The sequence below is a fragment of the Aythya fuligula genome, chromosome 1, assembly GCF_009819795.1.
Source record: "Aythya fuligula isolate bAytFul2 chromosome 1, bAytFul2.pri, whole genome shotgun sequence".
NCBI lineage: Eukaryota > Metazoa > Chordata > Aves > Anseriformes > Anatidae > Aythya > Aythya fuligula.
Window position 1 is genome coordinate 57122761 of NC_045559.1, and position 27336 is coordinate 57150096.

The following is a 27336-nucleotide window of genomic DNA, read 5'->3' on the forward strand; positions in this document are numbered from 1 at the left end:
CATCTGCCTTTCTCCACAGAGTAACTAAGGAAGCTTTCAAAAAGTCTGAAACAGCAACAATTTAATGTTTCATAAGTGCCAGGACAGAATCAGAACAAGTTCTTTAGGAGGTGACTTTCGTAAGCAAGTGGGAAATACGCAGAATATAGGACAAAGCTCTTTTCCAAAACTCAAAGCATGTGCCACGTTAAAGCATTTCACTTACAAGATTCAGAAGTAATAACTACAGGATATGCTAAGAACAAAACATAATGAAGTGCTGGCAGCTTTTTACAGCTCTAACATTGCTCATCTCAGACCATGCTCATTTTGCAGCAACTTTCATAGCATAAAAGTTAAAGAATGCCATAAAAAAAAGGGTACGACCAGTTCAACATTTGTGTCCTCGGAAAATGATTGGGAAGGGTTTGATAGAGTGTCACAAATCCCACTGTGGTCCCAAACAGCTGGCTCACGGAGCTCACTGGTAGCACTCTGGGGTACATCTGCATCAGAAACCGGGGGGAGCAGACCACATTAAATCCCTTGCTGCAGCTCGATTGCTTCTTGTGGCCAAGCCAACTTGTTTCTGTAGCTAACTGGGATCTTTAAACCAAACCGCGTGCTGCACTGCTAGCTTTTGAGTACAAAAATAGTTAAATATTGTATTTATTGCATAGACTTACCTCAACACATGCTTCCAGCAAATTGGAGCTAAGCAGCTGGTGCAGCTAACAACAGGAACAGAGAATTCTACCTGCTGGGTTTGCTGTCCCCACCTCCCCACGTCATTATGTGTGGTAATACAATGCCACCAACATAACCAGCAATCAATGACACCAAATAAAGTTGTTCCAGACTGCAGTTGAAGTACCAATGGCTCAGAGAGACTGGGCTGCTACTGTACCATAATTTACAGTTTACTTTCAACACCCATAAACATAGGAGCGAGTTTTAGACACGTGATGTATTTTGATTTTCTTTTAATTTCTAAGAAGTCTCCCTATATATCCTTCTTGTACAGCCATAGCCACTGAAAAAGTAAGCTTTTACATGCTTTGAAGTGTTTGTTTTTTTTTTTTGTAGGAACACGAGTTTAAGAAAATACTGCATACACAATGTTCACAGCCTTCTATTATGGGCTTCCAAAGAAGTTACTTATTTGCAAAGTCAGCACGTGGGGAAAAAAAAAAACAACAAAACAAAAAACAAAAATCACCAACAGCTTCTACTTTAAGGCAACCTCAAGCTGTGTCTTCGGAGTGCATTTTGCCTCACATACTGCAGAGGACCTACAGATGTTCTCGTTTGAGGTGTGTCAAAGTTTGGAGTCTGTCAATATACAGTTTACTTGGATGACATATATAAGGTTTTTTTTAAGGCCTCATACGCCTGTTTTTGGTTTCTTTTTAAATAAAAGTATTGCATTTCCTCAAAATCAAAATGCAAAGTGTGAGATAAAGATGTAGTGAAAAATTCTTGCATTTGTTTAAACAGAGCAAGGAACTAACCTGGCACACCACGGAGCTGAAACAGTTTCACTAGTTCTTCAGTGGTTCCCAGCTACACCAAGTAATTGCTTTCAAGTTACAGAGTTGTGCTAGATGACCACAAACACCTGCCCAGTTTCCATGAAGCCCTCATTTTTTCTAGTGTCTCTAAGAAGTTGATCAGAAGCAAGTTTGCACTTGCAGGAAATGGATGCATATCATTAAGTACACCTGAGATTTTGCGATCTTGTATTCAGTAAAAACTGACTAAAAGTTTCAGATACTAGGAGTCAGAGTCTCTAAAGCTTGTTCTGTGAACTGTACAGAAACAACAGGACACAGCTTACACAGCTTCACCTAGTAAAGAGACTTTTTTTTTTTTCCTCGAATAAGGCATTAAGTTAGTTTTTATGATCCCTTCTACCACGTTACAAACTTTGTCACCTCCTATCTCCCACTCGTTTCCAATTTCTGCACACCTCCAGTTCTGTTTGCTGCCAGTTCGCTCTGGCAGAACGCACTGATAGTTTCCAGGCTTCCTACAGACACAGTTTTGTAACTATTTAGGCACATCCAATAATGCCATTACACAGCTCAAGGATCCTTAGCAGGAGGATGTGGATGCCACTGAGGACAGTAAACGGCACCTCATCAAACAGATGGTCCGGCAGACATCACCAAGGTAAGTTTCTATGTTCACATTTTAGTCCAAAACTGCAAGACTTACAGTAAGTGAATATTCAAATATGTATAATCCCTTCAGATACACGTACTCACTTCTATAGTTACCAAGTGTTAACATTTCACCAGATACAAAGCTTGAATCTAGGCTCTAACAAATCTTCAGACACTGTGCTACCCAAGCTGCTTCTGTCCTTGTCAGATGAAATTAAGTTACTTGCACAGCTCTGTAGAAGATGGAGTGTCTAAGACGCATGGCTTCTCATGGTCCAAATCTCAGCAGATTTTAACGCTGCCGATGTAATATTCTGCAGAATCAAGTATGTCTCTCAGTTTTGGCTTTAGTCAGACTTATCCTTTTTCTTTCCCGTTAAAGGCACTTTACTTGCAACAGCAGATCCTACAGCCGTAACACCTCCAGCCACGGCAGAAACGCTCCCTTTGACTAGCCCTACTCCCATCGAAGGCACAGACGTGACCGCTGTTTTGGTAATTTCCAAGCTCTTCCCTCCAATCCAAGCAACGCCCCCAATCGTGGCACCAACAGCTCCCTTCGTGACACTGAAGATGCCACCAGTCACACGGGAAAGCATGCCCGGCTGCTGCTGCGGGTGGTCCTTCAGCGCACCTGGGGGAGGAAAGAACATCGAGTCAATCACAGCGCCGTGATGAAAGCATTTTCAGAGGAGTTATTCATGAAAAAAAAAAAAAAAGAGCTGTTCTTTGAAAAGAGCTCACCTTGAGAGAAAGCTGTTTCTTTCCTTACTAATGACTGTTTTGAAAAAGTATTTACAAGGGCTGTATGCAGAGGGCACAAGGGAGGCAAAGAAGGTTACGAACAGAAGAGCCATCAGGAGTCAAAAGAAGTATGAGGACAAAATTGATGCAAAGCCCTCACAGTATCATTTCCTTTCTTCAACATCTACACAAACCTAATTTTCTTCCCAAAAGGTGTTTTCAGTAGTTCAGAGAGGAAAGGTGAAAAAAGAAGTCAACCAGCCAAGTAACTTCTAATGAGCTCATTACATGCAAAAAATTGTCCCCAGTAGCAGTATTGATGGGCTCCCAACAGAAATCCCAACATGACACACAAGAACAAAACTCAAACCATAGGATTTCTGCATGTTGTTGACCATCTGAATCTTTTTCCTTTTTAATGTTATGTTTAACCTGTATTTTGCATGGTTCTTTGCTGCATGCCGTAAAGTTATTCATATTCCATCTTTGCAGTAAAATTTCTTAGCTTCAAACTAACAGAAAATATTAGAGTAATAGGAAGACTCCCAGAACTAGCCATTTAGTCCTCCAGTTTAGTAAAGTAGCCCATGTTTTTAGCTGTAGGCCTCAAAACCCTGCAGATACACATACCTTGTCTCTAAAATGAGCTAGGACTGTAACCCCACATGCCACTACTGCATAAACTCCACCCAATCTTGAAAACAACAGGGCTTCTGAAGCTGTTTGTTTTGCACAAGCAGTATGTTAACACAAGCACAAAAATCTATCACCTACTACACCCATAAACCAGCTTAGCCCTGGCACATGTTTGTCTGCAAAGTATTTTCGGTGCAAACCTTGAGAAATCTCCAGTCTTTGCAACCATGTTGGATAGGTAAGCACATCTCAGCTCCTGCCTTGTTAATTCCTCACCAATCCCACATACTACCTTAAAACAAGTTTCAGAGAAACAATGTCAAGAGACAGCTAGTTAACAAGAACGTTAAAAGTCACTGAATTCATTGTAATTTCTATCTGCCTGGAGGTAATCGATGGGATTTAGTGGATATGTTTCCCTTTCTTAAGGAAAAACAGCGGGGGGAGCCAAGAAAAGAGCAAGTGGAACTACAGTGAGCAGAGCCAAGGAAGAAGCAAACACTAAAGAAAGAGGGGAAAGTGTCTGTAGCAGAAAGAACATGCTTGAAAGAAGATGACAAATCTAGACGGGTTAGACAAAAAATACAAAAATAAAATCAGATCTAGATCCATCGAAGACCTTTACACAGCCCCTGTGAACACATTCACTCTGTACTGTGATGTGCCATAGGAGAGCCAGCAGAAGAGGTCTTTGTCTCCCATGACGCCTTCTTAGGCTCTCCTGATTGTTGACAACTTGCACTGAGAAGAGTTTCCACGAGTCAACTCCCAGCACTCACATACTACAAGATGGAAACTAAGGGGAGATCAGCTTCCCATGGATATGCAGTGACTTTGTGGTTAACACTACAAGTGACCCAGGACTCTGAATTTATTTTTAAAAATGCTGAAATCAGAGTTCCTAAGTGTGCAACCAAAATTATTCAAACAGCAGATGCTGTCCAAATGAGAGAACTTTTTAAATATCGCAAAAAAGTCATAAAAGAGCAACAGTGCCACTCAAGGAAGCAAAGACACTAAAAAATGCTTCCATCTTATACTAGTCTCTCTTAAGAAATCTATACGAATAACAAAAAGGGTTGTGGAAACTAGGAAAATTACAGCCTTTTACTTAAAGCCAGGCAATAAATAGCCTTGCTGGTTCATTCTACACCTGTAGCCCTCAGCCTGAACATCTCCAGCACAAATGCACTGCCAACACAAGCAAGTAGAGATTGGAACATTTACATACAAAAAAACTTTAAAAAGTTTTTTTTTTTTTTTTATTGTTGGTCTATTTCTGTTCTAGAATATACATTCCTGGTCTCCACGTTCCTTATCAGTACGAAAAAGCTAAAGACAGCATGTTGCTAGATCTAGGGAGAAAATGACACAAATTCCTTGATCGGGACTGGCTCTGCCACAGTACCTTGAAACCAGCTTCCCACTGAAAGAGACTGACAGCAAACCACAGTTTGAGCACAGACCACAAAAGTAAAGAAAGTAAAACATGAAAAAAGCATTACTCATAGAAAGTAAGAGCAGAAAAGCTTCTACATACTCGTTTCCTTAAAGTCTTTGGGCACCAAGCTGGTTGAGCATCATTTGGACAAGCTGGAAATATTTCTATCTTTACAAAAAAAAAAAAAAAAAAAAAAAAAAAAAAGCAAACCAAAACAGCAAATTGGTGTTGGAATGGAACCTTTCCTCTAAGAATTTTCTTTGGAGCCAGTTCAGAGCCATTCTTCTTGCCAGCATCGCTCTGGTAGCCTTCCAGCCACAACTGGCCATCTTTTTGCAATGCTGTAAGCATATCACATGTGACAGCTTCATATGACATCTAAAATAGGGATGCTCTAGGGTATTCCAATATTTTACTAACTCATAGGGCTTGAAGACTGCCCATGAAGCAGAAGCAAAAGGCAAAGAAAGCTCTCAGTGATGGTGTTTCCATTAAGATGAGTTGTATTTCATTCCACTCCTCCTCCTAACTATGGCAGCCTTCTCCATCTGTTTAAGCTACATACCCAAATTGATTATTTTCATATTGAAATAAGAAACTGTGCAGAAAAAAACAAGTCTTAGTTACTCACAAATTTTAAACAAAACCCTGCACTGGTGAGTGATGACAGAGCCCTGCTGTTACGTTCTGAATCTGGACAAACTACTCAATATTCTAGAAAGATTAAAAAAAAAAATCCCTTCACCATCTTCCTGATGGAAGAATCGGTCATGATTTACCAACCAGGCCACTGTTAAAATTGTATGTGCGAGGTTTAATGTGTTAAGAACACAACTCAATCTTTAAGGGGGAAGAAAAAAAGGGAAAAAAAAAAACACTATGAACTTAGACTAAAAGTGTTAACACATACTAGGGCACAGGTTCCAACCCGGCATTTGTTTTCAGAAATGCTTCTAGGATCCTGACAACCCCTTAAGCACCTAAAAAGAAGAATTTTCTTCTAACAACATTACCCTGTAACAAGTTCATGTATAGTAGGGCTTAAGAACCACTGTGCTACCAAGAACTATTTCTCCCTTTCCTCTCATCTCCTTGTACTTGCGCTTCCCATCTAATAGTCGTTAAGAAAATAGCAAGCTATTCCACTTGAACCCAGTCAGCTGCAGCGAGTGGACAATACTGTTGTTCAAGTGAAGTAAATTGTTCTGTTAAATGACACATAAAAGCTGGAGAAAGAATACCCTGCAAACAGAGCTTTAAATTACCATTATAAATGGAAGAGTAATGAAACGAGAGGAATCAGGACTTGCTGACCTCTACACCCGATACATTTGGTCTTAAAGTACGAGAAGACAAAATCCAGACAACTTCTGTGCCAAGAAGAGTTTTTGATCTAGTATGCTCCCAGCCACGCTATGCAAACAGCATTCCTCACAGTGCAGCTGGTCCGCAGCCTGGATGGGAATATTGCTCATTCACAACTTCGTTTCCTCTTCAGATCTAATAACTGATGTAAAATTCATTTGGTTCATGGGACCAAGATGCCACTGCATTAACAAAGTCAAGCGTTCCTTTGTTTTCACGGAAACACGAGATTAAGTCAACAGTTAGAACCACAATTAACTTTATTATGGAAAAAAACTCTGCAGAAGTAGCAGCAAGCACATCTTGTTTCAAAGTCACAAGTACTGTGAACTCAGCAGGGCACCCAAGAGTGAAGCTGGGCCCTTTTCATCTCACATATGGGCAGCAGAAACAAACGCTCAGCAGACCAGTTCACATCTCTTGAAACTTATCTGCAAATTACAGTATCTGCCCACCTTCTCTGTAATTTATCAATAGAATTATTAATTAAATTGTATTCAGTGGCTTTCTATCAGGATAATGCAGAAGGAAACAAGAACTGCAGGCCCATCCTATCCCAGGGCTGGGTTATTTACCATTACTTAAAAGTCAGAGAGTTTAGGTTGCAGGGTGTTGTTTTCTTTCAAATAATTGCACTTTAGGTGAATTTCTGTAAACTTACTTGGTATTATGGAAACTAGTACATACCTTCTGGCGGTTCATCATGAAGGTAGGATGGGACTTCCTGTTGATTTTTGTCCTTTTGATTCATTATTGCCTAAAAGATAAATTCACATTATTCTGTACATCTCGTCTGCCAAAGCAATAATGTAACCCCTGAATCTAAAATTCACATAGTTCAAGAATAAGAACTTATTTTTAATTACTAGAAGCTAGCATCTGTTGCCTAATTACTGCACTTTTTATCATCAGACTGTGCTGTTGCACAATTCTACCAGACTCAATAGCTGAGGAGTCGATGCCCCTATCGGGTCAGCAGGCCTGGAGGGAGCGGTCACCCTATGCTAAGCACATCTCAAACCTAAGAAGTGATCAGGAGAAAACAGCATGAAAACAAAACAGCCACCGTCATGCGATAGCCTACGCTTATGCACTACAAAATAAAAGGTTAGTGATCCTACTGGCGAACGCTAGAAAAACAACAGCATGCCTCTAAGATCTGTTCAGACCTAGAAAGCAGTAGCTTAGAGAAACAAGTCCTTGCAGGAGAATTTGAATAAATGCCAGAAAAAAAAGAGTTGAAGTAAATGCAATAAAAGCACGCTAGTTATCTTGTAACGGTACTGCCTACACAACGCAGCGATAGCAGCGGAACTGGAGTATTTCAGCTATGCACAAACTTTCCAATGAAAACATTTCAGAAACAGGTAGGTTTTTATTATTGTTATTTACTGAAAAAACACCAAAAGCTGTTTCCTAGAGCAGTTCTAGCGCAGCAGTCCCCAAAGGGAAGGGGAAGCACAAGAGAAAGCTCAAATCAGCAGCGCTGCTCACTGCATTTCCCTCTCCTGTGAGGAAGAAAGCAATGCCTGGTGCAGGACCTCCCCCACCAATGCATGTCTCAGCCACAAGACCTACCTCCTCCCCAACCCTGTGTTCCCTCCTCAGCAGGTACTGAGGTTAGGAAAAGGGGAAAGAAAAAAACAAGCTGCGTTGTGCCACTCAGCATCCTTCCATTTTCCTGCCTCACCACTGACTTTCTCATTTCCCTTCTCCCTGACCAAGCACAAGGCCTTTATATCGCTCAATTTCCTCCTGGACTCACTGACCACCACAAGAAGAATTCCAGCCCCTCCTGCCGTGCCCAGACCTCTCCGCAGTTCAGGTGGGTGAGAAGAAAGCAGGGGCTGAGATCTGGAAGAGGGATGAGGAGGCAGAAGCAGAACTCAAGGGTAGGAAGACTCACCTGGGAAACAGCAGCTAAAACCCTCACAATGTAATTACAAAGTCAAAACATCACAGTAAGAACCGGCACCCACACGCTGAGTGATAGATCTTTGGATGAGAAGAAAGCCGAAATTGAATATTAAAAAGTCCTCGCAACCAGCACTAAGGGCATCAGTTCATGACTCTACATATCTCTAGATACACAAGAAGCTGAACAGGAAAGCAAGCAAGAACATCTACCGCCAACATGGCTAATTTTATGGCAAGGCCAAACTCCTTTCAAAAGCCTGAAATGCAAACGTGGAAGCTGAGAAACAGGGAAGTGCTTAACAGCACATCATTATGGAAGACTAAATACACGAAGGCTAAGAGGCAATTGGAAAATGTAGCAGTTATATAATTCCTTGTTAAAAAAATTAAGAGCCTGACAGATCCCAGGGAGAAACAGAGGCGGTCCAGGGCTCTGTGAAAGGACCAGATTCGGTGCCAAGTGATTCTTTTGCATTCATTCTCATTATTATTGCGAGCTGGGACATATATGAGGATTTCGTCTTCACTGAGATGAGACAAATGGATGTTTTTGTATCTCAAAACAAACATAGCAAGCACTGTAAGAAACATAAGGCAGACACTGCAAGAAACTGACAGGCCTGACATTTCAATCGGAACTTCTGTGCACAACTAAGTAACTGTGCTGCTACTCAGCAGGTGGTCATTTTGATCATTAAGATGATTACGGCATTAGGAAGGAGATTTTAATTTGCTGCATTAGGAAAAATCCTTAAAAAAAAAAAAGAAAAAAGATTACAACCTACCATGCCTTACTTCAAACACAGGAAAAGTGACAAAAATGATTGTAAAGACTCAAGGGAGACCCAAATGAATTAGGACAGTGAATAATTAGTCGTTACGAAGAACAACCTCTACAATGCATTTAAATCACGTATACCTAGCCCGCACGCAGCTCCCAAAATAACCCCAGCTGAAATTCATTGCTTGAACTCCCCAAAGGTTCTGTCAAGAGTTCTTCCTAAGAGCCTCAGAAAAAAAATAATTTCATAGGCACAGATAAGATACTGGGACTATAAACAAGTTTAGAGGACAGATGGAAATTAGTTTTGAATATGGCAAAATGGTAGGAAGTGTTCCAAGACTCTGTGTAAGGCTTCGTATGTGCCACCACTAGGGAAGTGCTGGACACAACAGCACTGATAGTAGATACGGCCCCAATGAAGTATCAAGGATTTATTGTGCCGGGCATCGTATCCAAGTATTTAATAAAGACAAGCCCTGTCCAACGGTAAGAACTAGAGTAAATCTGGCAAACAGATAACCTGGGGAAAAGACTGCTTCGCAGCTCCCTGAAATCCAGGTTAGGCAACTGTCTGATTTACGTGCAGCTCCTAGCAAAGATAGATGAGGAAAGCAGCGTGTTGGCAGGAGACTTTCACAGCAGGGCTTCTGGTTTAGTGGCAAAGTATTAGAGAAGAAAAAAAAAAGTGAAAAATTGCAGCACTACATAAAAACAATGACGCATTCCCTCCCCTTGCTACCTTCCCCAAAAGGTCAAGGTTATGGAAATTCTGAGCACAAGCTACTTTTCTTTTAAAAATAAATTTTCTTTTAAAAAGAAATACACCAGATTTTTACCCAATATATCCCTCACCTTCTAACTACCTATTACAATTACAACTCCTTTTAAACCACAGAAATGCTGCACTCTCCTAAAACTATATGGACTATGGTGTTCTACGGTAACTGCTGTTTTAAGACCCCGGAAGTCAGCAGAGAACTTCACTGGTCTGAACAAAGCAGCTAAGGAAAAACAAGGCACTCTTGATGAGACTGATTTCACCCTACAGAGAAGGGAGCCGACAGGCATCTGGAGGCCAGAAAGTCGAAAGCTTTTATGTGATGCATGGTTCTGTGGGTGCCTGGAAGTTCTCCAGTGATGCTGCAAGAGGTGTACCTAATGAACTCGTGAGGAGTTTCACGGCTGTCCTACTGCCCCAGCGTAAGGGAAAACAGAATCAAATCACTGTCAGAAAAGGCGTACAGCTTGACCCAAAACAGAACTTGGCACGGAAGAGAGCTCACAAAGCACAATCACAAGTCCTTTTGTTTTTCTATAGCTCTTCAGTGAAACACAGAACCAAGACCTACCTCCAACAAAGGGCTCGAGCATGAAATTTTAAGATATCTAGGTTACAGTTTGCGTACATTGTTGTATCTAGTTTTGTGTGTCAGGAGACTTAAGAGCCTCCGAAATGTGACCCAAAATCCTGCGTGCTAAACAGCGTGTAGCTTATCTGGTGAACGGGAAATTCTGAGCACAGGACCATGTCCCAAACCTGGCTCCTGTTCAGAGATTTAACATATTTCTATTGAATGGAGGTCAAGGATATGGAATAACTTTGTGGTGGCAAAAGACTTCATGTAATCTTCAGAAGAAGAGGGCACGAATATAATTTTTTCATTAAAAAATGGAGTTAGCAAACAGTTTCTGGTTTTCTATCTTTTACATAACATCATCCTAGTGAAAGCACTCACCTACAATTCAACACCCCCTTGGTCTAATAAGATCCAGGCTCGTACGTCCCACCTTGCAAGGAGTCCTCTGTCACCAGACTGCCGTGTATCCCCAGGGAGGTTCCTTCTCACTCTCCCTGCTGAAGGTGTGTCCCCACAAAAAAAAGAAAAAACAAAATTCATGAGACACAGAAGAGATTAAAACTCTCAGCCAACACCTAAGGCACTAATCTGGAGGCGCAAGGATAAGGTTTTGTGGGTAGAATTAGGTCATTCATACACGACATTGATTAAAGCACCCTGGGAACTTAGATCAGAAGCTACAGATTCAAAGTTCCCTGTACGCTGAATCATGCAGAGACACAGAATACAACAGCAAAATTAGCAGTATTGCAAGCACATGCAACAAGGCAAAGCTGAACTTCAGAATTTTTATGATACGTTTTTCAGAACTTTCTTCAAATTTTGCTACGACTGGTAAAAAGAAAAAAAAAAATAGGACAGGGGAGATGCAATCAAAATAGATCTCTCTGGTATTTTCATCCTGTGATCTCAGATTGAATGTCTCCTGTTGCTGGGACAAAAGACTCATGCTTCATTTCACACACACTCAGTGATCACACAGAATCAGGGAGTTAGATCTCCTTGAGTTCTGGCAGAGCTCATATGGACGATCAGGCAGCACACATCTGGCCTACCAGCGGCACTTTCCAGTCTCCTTTGTCATTTGTGCAGGTAAGTAAATAAGCTTTGTGTTTTCTTAGTGAAGCAGTAGAAATAAACGCAGGTCTTAAGGGAGATTTTGAACAAGAAGATGTATAAACTACCTTCTGCTTCTTTCCCTCCACGCTCATGAATGTACTATTCATTCAAGAGGTAAGGGATCATTTATCATGTTTTAATACACTGAAATATGTATCAACCTTCGTAGCAGAAGAACTGGAACTCACTTTTTCAATTGGTTTTGAAGAAGAAAACCCCTATTTCCATACTGTCAGAATATGAAATATCTGTAAGTTTTAGACTTTTACATGGCCATAAAGAAAGAAGTGGTTTAGAAGAGAATTGTAATTTGAGAGCTGACGCTGTTAGTGGGCCCTGAATGAAAGCACTACGAAGTTCCGGAGGTGAAGTTAGAGCCACACATACATTCACATCCAAGCTGTTAAAAACAAAAATTTCTCACCAAATATACTCCTTTGTGAAGGAGACGCCTGGTCAGCTTCTACCCCAAAGACACTCTGCATCCACCTGCAAGAACGGGAGTAGATTGATGACATTTCATGGAACAGTGCTACTGCCACGATCCTGCCACGTGTATACAGCGGGAACCACACACCCACAGCCCCGCAGCAGGGAGAAGCAGACTCAGCACAGCTTTAAGAAGCCAGAACCGTATGCGATTTATCTCACCAACACATTGGTTTTCCTTCTGCGTTCCTGAGCAACAGAGATGATTCTGCTTAATCCGTGAGCTACCACGAGGATTACTACACCGTGTGGCAACTGGGCGATGTCAGGACGCAACCTCTCCTTAACGAGCCCGCGGTTCTTGGACAGCGACTGGTATAAAACATTAGCCTCCAGCTAAGCAGTGGGCTCTAACCGCTACGGACGCGCGTGCAGCTTCCCCAACTTCAGATGATGCTCGTGCTGCCTCTCTGAAGTCCCGCACAAAAAGCCCTACTGTTTCAGCTCAGCAAACCCGGCCGGAGCAGCAGCCAGTGAGAGATGGCTTGTTTCAACGCCACCACTCAGATATTTGTGGGCAGCAACGAAACTACCCAAGGACGAGGCCAATTCCGCTTGGCAGCACCGCGCCAGCGCTGGATCTACCCCCCTGGCACAAGTTCACGTCAGCTACCTCGTCTTTGTCCACCACGGAATAAGCAGCCTCCTTCTGCCCATCAACTTGGGCGGTCAGAGGGCTGAGCTACAGAGCTGGAAGGAAACACACCAGCCCTCGCCACGCGTGCAGCTCCCTGTCTCCCTTTCACCGGCTGCAGTAGACTTAAAAGCAAGCCTGATGTATCCCCCACACATGAAAAAACTTGTTCGAGGGATGATACTTTAAGAAACGCATTTTGGACAGAGTAACCGTGTTCTGCTCTCCGAATTAAACAGGGAAATAAGCACAAAGCCACAAAGGTGATCCCACCCGTGACTGCTCTTCAAGCAGCACAACTGATCCCTGGACTACTTGCCTGCTTGCTTTACACCCTGCAGGAGTGCTTGTAACATGTCACGAGCCAGAGGGCTAAGTGCTGTTAGCTCTCTCAGACGCAACCCTCAGAGCACAGCCTTCGTGGAAATGTGTTTTTCAGCTATTTCATGCAAAGGAGGCACGTGACTGAGTTTCTGAAAGAAGAAAGTTGATGCTAACAGCACTGGAGTAAAAAAAAAAGAAAACAACAAACAAATCCAGGCTTGTAGAAAGTGTGTAGTTAAAACCCAAGAACATAGCTGACATTTCAACAAGCCTTCTGTTTAAAAGCCAAGTTTCAAAACTCAGATCTGGATACAAAGCAAGAGGGGCTTGAAACTGAGCACGCCGATTTCAAAGGAGCGAGACACAGTTTTCAGGGAAAAACGAGGGCAAGTTCATCAGAAGTTTCTAGGTGTGAACCAAGAAAAAAAAAAAAAAAGACCAATATACAAACCCCCACGCAATTAAAGCCAAAAAAAAGGAGGCATCACTGGTGGAAATGAAACCACACCACCTTTACTCTGCCCAGGATGTTACAGCAAGGCAGGGGAGCAGCTCCAGAGAGGGCACGGCCCAGCAGCGGCCGCCCCACAAACGTCCCTGCTCCTCGGGGGGCTTTCACACCCCACAAGCCCTGCGCCCTGCCCTAGGAGATGGGGTCGGACACTGCCCCACAGCAGCTGCTGAAACTTCTCGCTAATGAAGAATAATGAGCGTTTTCCCCCAGGGTTTCTCGTCTGCCTGCTGGAAACGTGACATCGCGACCCGCTCGCTGCCAGGCGAGGGACCACCCTTTGGGATTGATCTCTGGGCGCTGGCGGGGCAACACCAGCACTACCCAAACACCGCTCCAGAGAGCTTAATAAATAAATAAATAAATAAATAAATAAAAGTCCAGGCAGGATTTACTGAGCCGATGTGCACACACACAGGGCTCAGACTCACTTTGGACTCGTATTTTCAGGCCGCACCACGTAAACGCCCGGGGCTGGGTGAAGGCAGCCGCGCCTGGCGGCCCTAAAAACAACCCAAAAAGCAACCCCAAACCCTACAAACCCAGCCACCTCTCCCCCGTTTCTCTCCACCACCCCACGCCGGGCGGTCCCCAACCACCACCACCAGCAGCCCCCGAGGACCGGGACACACTGAAGGGGGACACGGGGGGCAGCCCCGGCTCCCCTCGACCCTGACGTGGCCACCGAGGCCTCCCCACACCCCCACAGCCCCGCTACCCCCAGCTCCGTCCCTCGCTCACCCACCCCCGGGCCCGGCTCCGCCGCTGCCTTTCCCCCGGCGCCGTTCCCCGCTGTCGACGTGGCGCCCGCCCCGGCGGCAGCCGCAGACCCCGCCCCAGCGCCCGGCGCGGCCCCTCGGCGGCCGGGGGGCCGCGCAGGCGCCTCCGGTAGCGATCCCGGCACGGCTTGGTGCTGCCCGGTTCCCCCCCGGTTCCCCCCCGGTTTAAGCACCCCCCTGTCGGAGGGTCCGGGCTCTTTGAAGCGGCCCCGGGACCGCCTGAGGCGCGGGGAGGTCGCCCCCGGTGCGCCGCGGGGCGCGCGGCCAAAATGGCCGTGTGAGGGGAACCGTGTGTGGGGTGGTCCTGGTGGTGCTTCCTCACCAAAACCACCTCCATTTTCCTTCTCCAAGGGTCTTTTGGCGACGAATGGCCCCTCTCCAGTTCGTTACACAAGGGGGTGTGGTGTGGCCAAAGGAGGGTACCCAACCTCCCCAGTTTGGGTACTCTGGTGGTTTAGAAGATCCGAAGCACAGCAACACCAAGCACGCCGAGAAATGCTTTGCGATGCTTGGCTTGTGGAGTCAAATCGCCTCCCTGCTTCCTCTGCCCTGCTCTATGCCTGGCTGCCCCCTTCTCTTGCACCCGCCTCCGCAGAGCAGCACCTGTGGAGGGTAATCCTCAGACCCTAAATCATAACATCCTGCGTGGACTCTGCTCACAAACACAAAATAGCGAGGAGCACAGATCTCTGTTTTCGTAGAGATCCGTGTAAAGAGGCCTTTTCCAGACTCTTTCTCTCCTGGCTTTGCTGCTTTACCTCTGGAGGAGTACCAATGCGACCCACCAGAGCAACCCTGCCAGGGGGCACTCAGCACTCACAGCCCCCTAGAAGAACACAGACCTTGGTCTATATTTTAGCACGGAGCAGGTGAAGGCATAAGCATGGCAGAAAGCAAGTGAAAACGGGGCTGCAGGCCTGGATTGTTCCTTGGATCTCTCATTATGGTCAAGGCACAGAAGATGTGTAGATCACTGGTGTCCTTTGAAGGTGTCACACACACACACACACGGCCAAGTCCTATCCCATGATCTTGATTTCCACCTGAGAGGCAGGTCAGCAGCTCCAAGCACATGCAGTGTTTACCTCCCTGGCAGGAACAGACGGATGCCTGCCACCTTTTGTCCTTTTGTTCCTCCATAGGAGGGGATTTTCTTACTGCTGCTGCTCACCCCTTGCCTTAAGGCCCAGGTGCATGCAGTGCTATCTGTGGGTGCTGTGCTTCAAACGCATGCCTGTCTCTTCGCGTTCCTGGTGGCAGGAGAAAGTGTTGCCACTCGAATATCTTCTCTGTAATAACACTTAACCACCCATAAACCTTACAGCATGAAGCATCTAACTATATTTTGCCTGCTAGTAACTGAAAATGAAAGGGACTGCAGAGATTAAAATCTCTTCCTCAAATTTTGACAGACGGAGGGTGGCACAGAAGAGCTTGAGTGGATGAAGCATTTTGCCGAGCAAGCAGACGGCGTGAACTTCCCCGTCAGACCGCAGCTGCTGGCAGCGGGGGCTCACGGGCAGGTGCCGTAACTGATACCCATCACTTCAGACTGAGGTCTCTGCAAGAGAGGAAGCACACGGGCAGCGTCCCTGTGACTTTCTATACCAACACCTAAGCCGAGGAAAAGGTTTTGGCTGGAGAGGTGTCATCACTGTGACTCTTTTCCTCTCATTTCTTTTTTTCATGCGTTGAACTTCCTAAATCCTCTCAAAGATTGTCTGCAGCTAATATATTCAGTAATGACTTTTTTTAGTATTATTTGGTCTTTAAATAAATAGCCTTCTTTCACTAGAAATAGTACATAAGCAGCTCCTTAGCTATTTTAAAATGGAAAAAACAATTGCAACATTCAGTCTTTCCCGCATGGAGGAGTGGTTTCTTCACTTAGATTATAGGTTTTTAGGAATGCACCATGATTACAGATGCAGAAAAAAAAAATAATGAAGGAAGGTCAAAATATATACATTTTGCATCTCATTATTATGATTATGGTTACTTCTACTGCTGAAGTGTCTGCGGGGAGCTACAGCCAGGCTCGGCATTTCACTGTGCTGGATTCAAGGCAGATGTAGGAAACAGTCCTGAAAGAATCGTTCTCTTTCAGTACAGAGCTAATTTAAAATGGGAACTACATTTCCTGAGCTTCTAGGCCTCATGGTGGTGCCCAGCAGTTTCATTTTTTCCACTTGTTGGTAGCCAATGTGGAAAGTCAAAGGTGTGGAGAGAGTGTCAGTCTCTGAGTTCTGGCGATGTCCATAGGCATTTGCCTGGCTAGCAAACTCCGGGTGGACTGTTTGCTGAGCTGGAGAGCAGAATGAGGAGGACAAGAAAAAAGCACATGAGATTCAGCCTCTGCTGTTTTGATTCATCTAGAGACAGTCAACTATAGTAGCCATATGTGAAGGCCAAAGATGGACTGTATGGGGTGCCAGCTCCTACCTTGTTTGCCACGGATGTGAATACATCCCTATCGCAGATCCCTGCCTGTGGTGTAGAGAAGGATTAGGCAAGAATTGTGCTTTTGCAGACTAGAAATATAAATCTACCTTTAGGTTTAAAAATGAGTTCCCTGAGTAGATACCATAGGTATGGATGGATTTATGATGGATGGATGGAAGGAAGGAAGGGAGAAATTAAGGTCCAATGAATATCCAAGAATTGTTACAGTGGGAATGGTGATGCCAGGTGCCAACACTGTCTTGCAAACAGAAACAGATTGGACTAAAGACCAGCACACACCACTCAAACATATATAATGCCCTCGTTGCATATGAGGAGACATGCTTACTTAAGTGTGATGTCTTTCCTGCAGATGCATCTTTGTCTCGTAGAAAAGGAAACTGTCTGCCATGAGTACCGGGTGACTGCAATGTGTAGGGACAGAAAGTCAGAGAGATGCACTGCTTGTACAGTTTTGGTGATGGCCCAGAAAGTAACAAATCACACGTACTACTGAAGTACCACTACAGTGCTGGGTACCAACATAAAAGCCTAAGTATTCTCATTGTTTTTTATAACACATCTGACTCCAGCTTTATACTAATACAAATTGGGAATAAGCAAGAGTGCATTTCTGAATCCGAGGCAACAAACTGTTTGGAGGTATCTTTTTTGTTACATGTAGACTGAAGTTCAAGCCATTATCACAATATGATTATATACTTCAAAAAATTATCAAGAACCACGATTTTGCAGATCATACAGTCAGCTCATTATTGAGCCATTAAACAACTAGTTCCAGTACAGAGCTCTTAATGAGCTTGTTTCAAGTTGATTACTTGGTGCTTGACGTCAGCTTAATTAATAATTTAAATTTACATACTGCTATTTAACCTGCTATTATGGTGCCCTACTGTTTACAAAGGTGAATTGATTTCATTGTCTCATTTCATAGGTCAGGGCACGGTGTCATTTTGGGGTTAAGTGACCAGACTGAAGCCACACAATCAAGACTGAAGCAATCTGTGTCTGTTGCTCAACCTGCAGGGTGGCATTTCCTCTGTATAACTGAGAGAATGCTTGGGAGGACATTGGCAAACCTGGAACAAAATAATTTCAATAGCAGTTAATAGAACTATAGTACCCTGTTTAATCTGTTCATTAAGATTTCTTGCAAAGATCACAGAAAAGCTTCATATCTATGGAAGTACAGTGGGCAATTTAGAAGTGTACCTTTGATAGGAAAACAATCAAAGTAATTGAAGTAATTTCTCAAAGTACAAATTAATTTACGCTCTTAAGGAAAAAAAATTATAATAGAAAACAGTATTGTTCCTCCTATCACACATTTTTTACATTATCAGCAATTATTTGGTGTTCCAATCTTGCAACTCTTATGAATATGAGCAGTCATGAGTAGCATGAGCAAAGTTTGCTGAAACAAATGAGCCTGGAAAGGTCAGGTCCCTGCCTTGAATAAATAAGTCGAGATGGTGACATTGCTGTTTAGTCTCCTAGGTGTGGTGTGCTGCACAGCCGTGCAGCAACTCTTCTGTGACAACTTTTTTTTTTTTTAATCCTGTTTTAAATAAGACCTCCTTCTTGCTGTTTTCCAGCTGTGTGCTCTACTTATTAGTGTGTATGCATAAGCTTTTTGCTGTGTTTTATAAAGGCGGAAGGCTGTCTGAGTTAAGGATTGGGTGTGTGCTCGCCCACTTTCGTACCTTCGAGCCTCTAAGGAAATTGCTGGCACGGGAACCTCTCCCAGAATACTGACATTTAAAATAACAAGCTGTGCTAAGCACAAAGTCAGCTTGTCAAGTCTCTCTCCAGCATGTATCCATTCTTGTTATGAAATAAAACATTAACATTACCAGATTTCCAGACCCACACAGCAAGAGTGCCTTCCATGCTTTCGAGGTTACAAATGAAGCAAAGACAAAACCCAGGCCTGCAAGGGCACTGAGCACCTTTTTTTCTTGCTTTTGTCTCTCAAGGAGTCTGTGCAGAGCTCGGTATGTACCTTCTGTCAGTCTAATTAAACATTTACTCCCTGTTCTGCTTCCTTATTCATCCCAGTGGACTGATGAGACACCCAAGCACGTGGAAGATCAGGTGGGTGTCTCCACAGTTTGTTACAGCTGTTTAACTACCACAGATAAGCAAGTGACTTCATGTTCTGGTCATTCTTTACAGAGGTGGACAACTCAATGATTTGTCTGAAAGTCTAGTAAATGATCTGGTTATCACTAACTATTAATCAGGAAAGACAACACTAATTGCAACTCGTCTTCAAGGTGTGCGTATTGCAGTAGCAACACACCAGAGACCTGTTGTTGTTTTGTTTATTCCTATCAAAAAACAACCAAGCAAACAAAACACACACACCAAGCATGGGAGAACTCAGAAATATTTCAATTCTGAACTACAAGTCACATACTTTGAATAAGAAAAAAGGTAATATTGGCCCTGCTAAGAAGTGACTACTGTACAACCCTATGGATTTCTGTGTCTGATCTCTGCTTGAGTGCTCCATGCATATAGCTGGTATGCTGAAATGAAAGAAACACTCAAAAGTAAAGGAAGTCCCTTGGTTTCATAAAATCCTGGAACCATACCTGTGAACACTGTCAAATGCAGTCTCATACATGATTAGATCTAAATTCTGCACAGTGGTTTTGTATTTTTTTCTCCGTGTGGAATACAGTTTCCTTCCTTTTCCCCATTTTTTAATCAAACCCCACACTTTCTTCAATGCCTTTTTCTCTTCTACAGAAGTATAAATAACAGCGATGATGAGGACGGTACAATGCATCCCTTGTATTTCATAGCACTGATTCTCTCCTGTAATGCAGCTAACAGTTTGTAGGAGATGCAGAACTCCTTTACTGGAAAGAACTGATGGGATTGCTGTCCTTGCTTAGGGGACATCCCAGTACAGCTCTGACATCCTGTGAAGCAGACGGTGGTTGGGTGCAGGAGGCGGTGTATGTGGTCACCCTGTGCTCGTGAGGTGGGAGCTGGGGCCTTGCAAGGGTCAGCCATGGGTGATACAGAGATTCTTGTGGTGCTGCAGATCTCCACACTGCAGCCCGTGGAGGAGCACACGTGGAGCAGGTGGATGTGGCCTGGAGGAGGCTGCAGCCCATGGGGAGCCCCCACAGGAGCAGGCCCCAGGCCGGAGTTGCAGCCCGTGGAGAGGAGCCCACACAGGAGCAGGGGGCTGGGGGGAGCTGCCACCCACACGTGGGGGACCCGTGCTGGAGCAGTTTGCTCCTGGGGGATGGACCCCGTGGTATGGAGCCGTGTGGGAGCAGTGCTTGAAGAGCTGCTGGCTCTGTGAAGGAGCAGCAGAGACAAAGTGTCAGGGACTGACCGCAGCCCCCAGGATTTACAGAGTCTTTGTCTGCCACCCAGCGCACTCAGAAACTTTGCAGTTCTGCAGTCCTTCTCCCTTCATTAGTCATATCCCATCACTGACCTGTCATTATCTGCTTCTCATCGTTAGCTACATGGTAGCTAACATAAAAAGGGAAAGTTCTGACTACTCACTAATTATAAAATGAAAATACGATGATTTTCTTTATAAACTTCAAGCATACTTTCTAAACATGCCCTAATATTTCTAAGCAAAAGCACCTGAATCAGTCCCATCTCTATACAGATAAAATTGTTTCCCCCGGCCAGCGCTGACTTTGTACTATGCATCTGGAGCAATGTTGTGGAGAGAAAGAGGGTTGTCTATAGATCCTAACAGCTCAGGAGCCAGAAGGCAAGTAAAGGAAAGTTAAACCCACTCAACATTTGGTATTTTTATATCCCCTGAATTTGGAGGCCCATGTCAAATACTGTAAGGCTGGGGCTTGCACTGCTGAGATAAAGGGCCCTCTCTCCAGGTGTAGCCTGATGTTTTCTCACAGACTTCTGCTGTTGTTCTTTGCACTTTTAACCCCATGGTGTACTCACAGAGGTTGATCCCAGTAGTCTATACAAGCTGTACGTGCTCCTGTACAGCGTGATTCCTCTATGCCCAATTGGGTTGCCCTGTTTCACCCCCAGGCTCTCCTGGGCATCTTCTCCACTGTAGGATCCTCCTGGAGCAAGCCAGTTTGTTGCCCTGAAAAAAAAGGGATCTGGTTTCTCCCAGGTGCACTTGCCAGGATAGTTAACCACAGGGTGCACTCCTCACACACGAGGGTGTCAGCTGCACTAACTTTGTTTTAAATCCTCTCCCAGCAGACTTCACATCCTCAGCTGCCTTCATCCCACACCTCAGGGAATGCTCTTGGCTATGAAACCACTGCTCTGTCAGGCTGTGTCCTCCCAGTACTGCAGGTATTTTGGACTCCAGAATCACAAAAGCTGTGTCTCAGTATTACACAGCATTTAAGTGCACAAGGGAACGGGTCCCAGAGCAGCTCAATGGACAAACCCCATCTATCTCTTCCTGGAGAGAAAGGACCTGGAGAGATTAAATCTCTTAGGGTAAAGCTGGCTTTGTGGTGCAGAGCCCTTTCTGTGCAGCGTGGCGTGTGTCAGCTAAAACAATAGTCTAATGGGAATAAACCTATGTGAGGATTACTGCATCTAAGCATGGTATTCAGCAAAAGCACTTCCCAGCTGTAACTACAGATGCCTTTTTTTTTTTTTTTTTCTTCCCCTCTAATCTAACTAAGCCCTGATGACATAAAGCATTAAACAAACCTAATGCTGGAGCACAGACAGCCACATTAAGGCAGGTGTAGCTCATACAATCTCAGTCTGATTCTTCTTCTATTTACATGCAGTTAAATACGGGGTGATGTGACTGGCTCATGCCAACACATGGTACGAGCTCTGGCCCTCCACATCCGTCATCAAAGACAGCAGCAGCACTTGCTGGAGGCTCATATTTTTTAATGGAGCCAGCAGATGGCATTCGTACACTGCAGGCTTCCCTGCTCCACACCTTCCTTTGCAGCAGCACAGTCCCTTCTCCTTTTCTTAGGGCAGACTGAGTGTCTCACAAGAATGTCTCCAAATTGGTGAAGAACTTTGTTTTCATAAGGGTAGGAGCATTTCCTGTAGGCTGTACAATCTGATAAACTACTGGGCTGTGAGGATTAGATATGTTATCCCAGAGATTAAATTTTAAATTAGATCTCACAGTAATAAACTGCTACATACAGCCTGTCATTTCCACAACACTTTGATGAAAGTTGGGAGGTTTCCAAGCAGCTGCTGTCTCTTACTCTTTCATTTGACCTGTTCAAAGCCATTTCATATTCCAGTCTGCTCAGCCTGAGCAAGGCACATTCATTATCCAGGAACCACAAGATTTTACAAGCTAAATGAGAATTGCTTCATTTATTGAGTTGCTATGACCAGATTGCTCAGAGGAAAACAGTGTGAAGGTCCATTAGAAATAATTTTTCAGGTGTGAATGTGAGACCAGAAAAGACAATTGCTGTGTTCCCAGTTCTTCCAGATTGACAGGACACAGTAGGTTTGAGTGTCCAGCTCAGTTCAGCTTGCATTGCAATGAATCCTATCAGTGGGAATTAAGTTTAAAAACCTTTCTGATACGACAAAGAATGGTGGTGCATACTTGGAGGCAAAATGATGGATGAGCTTCACAGGTATCTACAGATACCAAAAGCCAAGCTGAGGGTTTGAAATACTCTCAAATGAAATATGAATATAAACATATTTGCCTTATGTACATCTTCTGAAAGACACAGTAATGGGGGAGACCCAAGTTTTAAAGTGATGTTGGGCCTAAATTAATTTTGATGTTTTTGGGAGTAAAGATTTTATTATCTTGAAGATTCAACTTTACATGAGAACAGCTCAGAGATTCAAATGATGGACTGGAGGAAGACAAAAGCTCCCTCAAACTTCCAGAAGATGTGTATTGGCAAACCCAATATTATTTTAAAAGCTTTACGTGGAAAACCTGTGACAGAAATGAAGCTGAAGAGTGCAATACTTCTCCGTATAGCTAGATGGCTGTAATGACACACAAAGAATGCCTGGATTTGGTAATTCGTTGCAGATTCTGCTTTGTTTTATATTTTCCTTCATATAAAACAATCTTTTCTGTATTCATTTTCTTGACATTTTTATTATGTATTAGCTCCATCTAGATTTGTCATGCAAATCTTCTAAATAAAGTTAATCAGCTTTAAGACTTGTATCAAATGATTTGGGGCAATGATGATTTTAAGCTGGGAATGTATTTCACTTTTAAGGAAAATGTTGTCCTTATTTCCTCTGCTTAGCTGCTGCTTCTACTACAGAAATAGAAACAGGCATTTACAAATTTTTAAGGGAATTACACAGGTTTAGACAGACATCTTTAAAAAAAAGAAATGTTCTGGCAGGCAACCTGTTTTGATCACCATTTGATAAGCTTACAGAATATTATCTCTTCGGAGCTCTAGCATTACTTTTAGGCAGTAAATTGGCACAAAAGAAAACCTAACACAAAGACGAGAGAAGTATTGGAGGGATCTGGGGGGTTGGACACATCTTAGCTTGTGCAGGCATCTCAGAACTTTTTTTGGGGGGGGTTCCTGTGAGTGTGTTAGTTTAAAAGATTAAGGTTTGCAATCTGCACCGAGAGGAGAGTCAGGAGAGTCCTTGCTAAAGTCTGTATACCAAAGCTGGCTGTGAATTGAAGAACTGTTGTAATTAGATTACTGTAAATACAATAAGAAACTCACTCCTGGTGGTCTGGGGAGGGGTGTCATAGGGCACTGGAGAATTGTGTTGGCAGGATTTGGGACAGTTTGACTGAAAGCAGAGAACACAATCTCAAAATCCTTTTAATCTTTTTTTTTTTTTTTTTTTTTTTTTTTTTTTTTTTTTTTTTTTTTTTTTCCCCTCAGTTCTTTGGGGATTTGTTTGTCATTAAGTAACAGTCAAAAGATTAAGGAAGTATAAAATGACATTAAAGCTCACAAGTACTTCTATAAAATTATCAGTGCCAGTGTAGTCTTCAGCAGGGACCGCTTCTGCCAAGACTTTCTCGAGCTGGGTAGAATGAAAAGAAAAGGAGCAAGCAGGCACAAAAGCAAAGCCCGCGAACGTGGGCTGGCGTCGTGCTTCTCCGCGAGCGCTTCTATCGCCCGGTCGCCCCAAGTGCGGTGGCTGTTGCTATGTGTCTGGGCTCAACAAGCTTAAACTTTGCATGGCCCATGCTAAACTAATTTGAGTCAATTTGTCTACATCATTTCAACAATCGTCCTGTGCATTTTGAATCGTACATACAACACTGCATGATAAAGGCCCACCGAGCAGATGCCGACTGCTCATTCTGCCGTGGTCTAGCTGTTGCTAGTTCTTCACCATGGTTTCTCCATATCCTAGTGACAATGTTAGTTTTTCGATGGGGAGGTTAAGTCTGTGCCTGGCTAGTTAAGACTTTTCTTTACAGAGGACAGCTCCTATAACAACTGCCAGCTCTGAGCATGACCTTTAAAAATGAAATGAGGGAGTGTTAACTGGAGTGTTTTTTTTTTTTCCCTTTTTAAATCTCCCAAGGGAGTTCAAAGGAATACAAGGAGATTTTGCAAGCAAAGTTTTAAGCCTGCACAAGAAAGACACCAATATCAGAAGCTGTTATCACAGGAAAGCTGATCTAACCTGCTTACAATCAAACAGTTTCAGTGTAATAGGTTTGGACTCAATTGTAAACATTCACTTTGTAAGACAGTTTAATTTTTGAGACTGAAATCAAACGAGAATAAAGAATTAGGGCAGCTCCAACAACTCCATGCCTAGGTAATGTAATGGAGCTGATCCTCAGCTGGTGCAAATCGGTATAGCTGCAGAGGGAATCAGCTGTGCTGTCCTGTTTTCTACCAGCTCAGGACTTAGTCTTTCAGAGTGGAGCATCATATTTGGGAAACTCCAGGATTTCATGAGTAAAAGAGGAAGAGTGGTAAAAAATAAACCTTATTCTCATGTATGATAAATCCCCTGAAGAGGCATTAAAATGCGTGTTTTCTGTAGCGAGAGAAAGCCTGTAATTAATGTTTTTATTATTCCTGGATTGGCTTGATAGTTTTCCTGCAAGCCTCTGCTGAAAAAGGATTACCTGGTGAGTCTTGCCAAATTGGAGCCCTGCACATCTCCAGGGACTGGCTGTCTGTTCCTCTCTCTATAAACTATTGAGGATTTTTTGCTAGACCCACTAAAATGGCAGCCGTTTTCCTATAGCAAACTTTGAGACCACTTTCATTTTGACAGTGTTTCCAAAACAGCATAACTCTGCTAGAATTGCCAAAAGGTGAGTTGGGTTTGAACCTTAGTGTTTTCGATATTCCCCCCCTATTTTTTTTTTTTAAACCCAAGACTGTTAGTTTAGCCCCTTTGTATCAACCAAAGCTTTATCTTGGTGAAAATCAAACAAGGGTGTATTGCCTAAAGAGTCACTTTTCCCCTCCCCCAGAAAAATGTAATTGAAAATCTTCCAGGGATGTCAAGTTTTGGGGAGATGTTTCAATGCCGACAGCATTTTATTTTATTTTATTTTATTTTATTTTATTTTATTTTATTTTATTTTATTTTATTTTATTTTATTTTATTTTATTTTATTTTATTTTTACTGTTTGCTCTCCAGATGATAAAACCAGAGAGATGGGTAACATAGGCAGATCTGTTTACTATTGCTCAGTGGCTTCTTTTTCAATTGATATCCCCTGTGTGTGTGCTCATCAGGCACTGGCTTGAATTTTAGATTCAAAACAAATTTCAGTACTGAAAATAAAAGATTACCATTGCAGTGAGGTCAGAAAACTGCCTCATAAAATCAGTTGGGTTCCCCTCCATGGGGGGAGCCAACTTCCTGGTGCAGACCCCACCAAGCTCTGCTGCATCCTGGGTCATAAGGACATTTGAGAGATGGGGTGGTGAAAGAAGTGAGCTATGGCACACTCTGGCAGCTTCTAAGGATGGGGCAGGCTTGAGACCCCTCAAACTGATGGAGGATGCAGTGGGAGCTTGCAGACTAAATCCTGGCTGTCCTAGTGCAAAGATATTCTCAAATCTGCCTTTTGGGGCAAGTTGAGCTGAGCAGAGGCGTACCTGATTACCTGGGCCCGTTCTTCCTGCAGTGCTACAGCTAATAGCCACTGACAGTATAATTGGTCACTCAAATAAAAGCAGGCTGATGGCAGCAAGGTGTTAAATGCAGTGCTAAATGCTACCTTACCCTGGCCATAGGTGCCAACAGCAAGCACAACTGGTAGGACAACATCATGGGTCCTGAGGAGGCTTTTGGCCCCGTGCCTATGACAGAGCTCAGAACTACCAGAACAAGTCTCCATCCAGCCTAGGTATTTTCCTAAACCAGGTGCTTGTCTTTCTAAGTATTACTTAACAAAGTCCTTCTCAGTGAGCATTCCCTTTCAGGCAACTAATAGCACTGGAGTCGGTAAAGATGTCCACACCAATGATTGTAGAAGTCATCTGAGCAACCTTCCCCTTCAAGAACTACCTGGACACCAATTTTACCTGATGAAGGCACTTCTTTCCAACACTTTTTTCCCTAGCGTAGTTTCTCAGACAGTAGACACATGGGGAGGGGAGCAAAAGTAGAGATGAACATAGCAGGAGTTAGCCATGAATTATCAATTAACAAATTTTGAAACATCTGTAAAACTTCCCCACAGAAAGGTGTCTGGTAGAGGCCTGCAGGACCCAACTCATTCAGTTCCTGACTTTTCCTTTCTCATGTGGGTTATTCACAGGGGGCTGGGCACCAAGCATCCCACCAGCACAACCCCCAGCACTGCGAATTCATCACCACCAGGGGAGTTCAGTTGAAGAAGCCAACCAGTCACTACAAAAAAAAAAGTGAAAGTTTGCCAGATTTTTTCTCAGAAATGGAAGAAATCCCTGTAGGGAGCTTTGGGCCGCCAAAGCTAGTCTCAAATGAAGCTTTGTTCAAGCAGCTCTGGAGGAAGCAGCCCTGTGAGAGCACCAGAGCAGTGCTGGGAATAATAAATATGACAGGGCAAATCTGTCTGTCATAAGGAAGATAAAAATAAAAGACAGTGGCTAAGACTGGACAAGGTTAAAGGGATAGGGTTTTGGCTCTTAGTTTCCAAACGGGGGTGCAGTTGATGAAGGCACTTAAGAGACTTTTCAAGCGTTTTATGTGGATGTGGTGAGGGCAGCCAGGGTTGGGTCACACATGGACAGAAGGATAATCAGCTCAGTAAGTGACCTGAGGGAAGATACAGGACCCCAGGCCAAAATGCTTAGCTTTTTGCCTTACGCAAGTTCTTGAAGTGTTTTCCTACAAGTTTGGATGGCACAGAGAGGTCAGGAGCCACGATGACAGAGAGAGGACACCCTAGTGCAAGGCTCAGGCTCAAGGGCAGCCCTAAGTCTCTAAATTAAAGCCAAATTACCTCAGGGCTGATGTGTGAGAACCACAGTTGAGGTCCCCGGTGAGGAAGCTCTCCTGGCCAGAAGAAGGTCATCCATCTCTTACATGTCTCATGTGGAGCAGGGGCAGAAACCTCGCAGGAGCTCCTGTAATGGTCCTCATGGAGGGGTAGTCTGTCACAGGAGAAGGTGAGACATCAGCCCTCAGCCCACAGTTCTTTGGAGGCATCGTGGCCAAATAGACAAGTGGAAATGGTTCCCCATCTGCCAAA

At 43.7% G+C, this 27336-nt stretch overlaps 1 protein-coding gene across 4 annotated transcripts; it reads right to left on the minus strand.

Annotated features, from left to right (window-relative positions):
* Positions 1-1049: 1049 nt before the first annotated feature.
* On the minus strand, positions 1050-14586 carry TMEM263 (transmembrane protein 263). Of its 4 annotated transcripts, none has more exons than XM_032207341.1 (5): positions 14568-14586; positions 11933-11997; positions 10768-10886; positions 7018-7087; positions 1050-2778 (listed from the first exon to the last, which is right to left on the minus strand). In XM_032207341.1, exons 4-5 carry the CDS (start codon positions 7079-7081, stop codon positions 2492-2494), a joined length of 351 nt encoding a protein of 116 aa, XP_032063232.1. In that variant the 5' UTR covers positions 7082-7087; positions 10768-10886; positions 11933-11997; positions 14568-14586; the 3' UTR covers positions 1050-2491. The 4 variants fall into 4 exon arrangements, with proteins under 4 accessions (XP_032063232.1, XP_032063230.1, XP_032063231.1 ...); XM_032207339.1 differs by lacking the exon at positions 14568-14586 and adding an exon at positions 14212-14267; XM_032207340.1 differs by lacking the exon at positions 14568-14586 and adding an exon at positions 14208-14231.
* Between the last annotated feature and the right edge of the window lie 12750 nt (positions 14587-27336).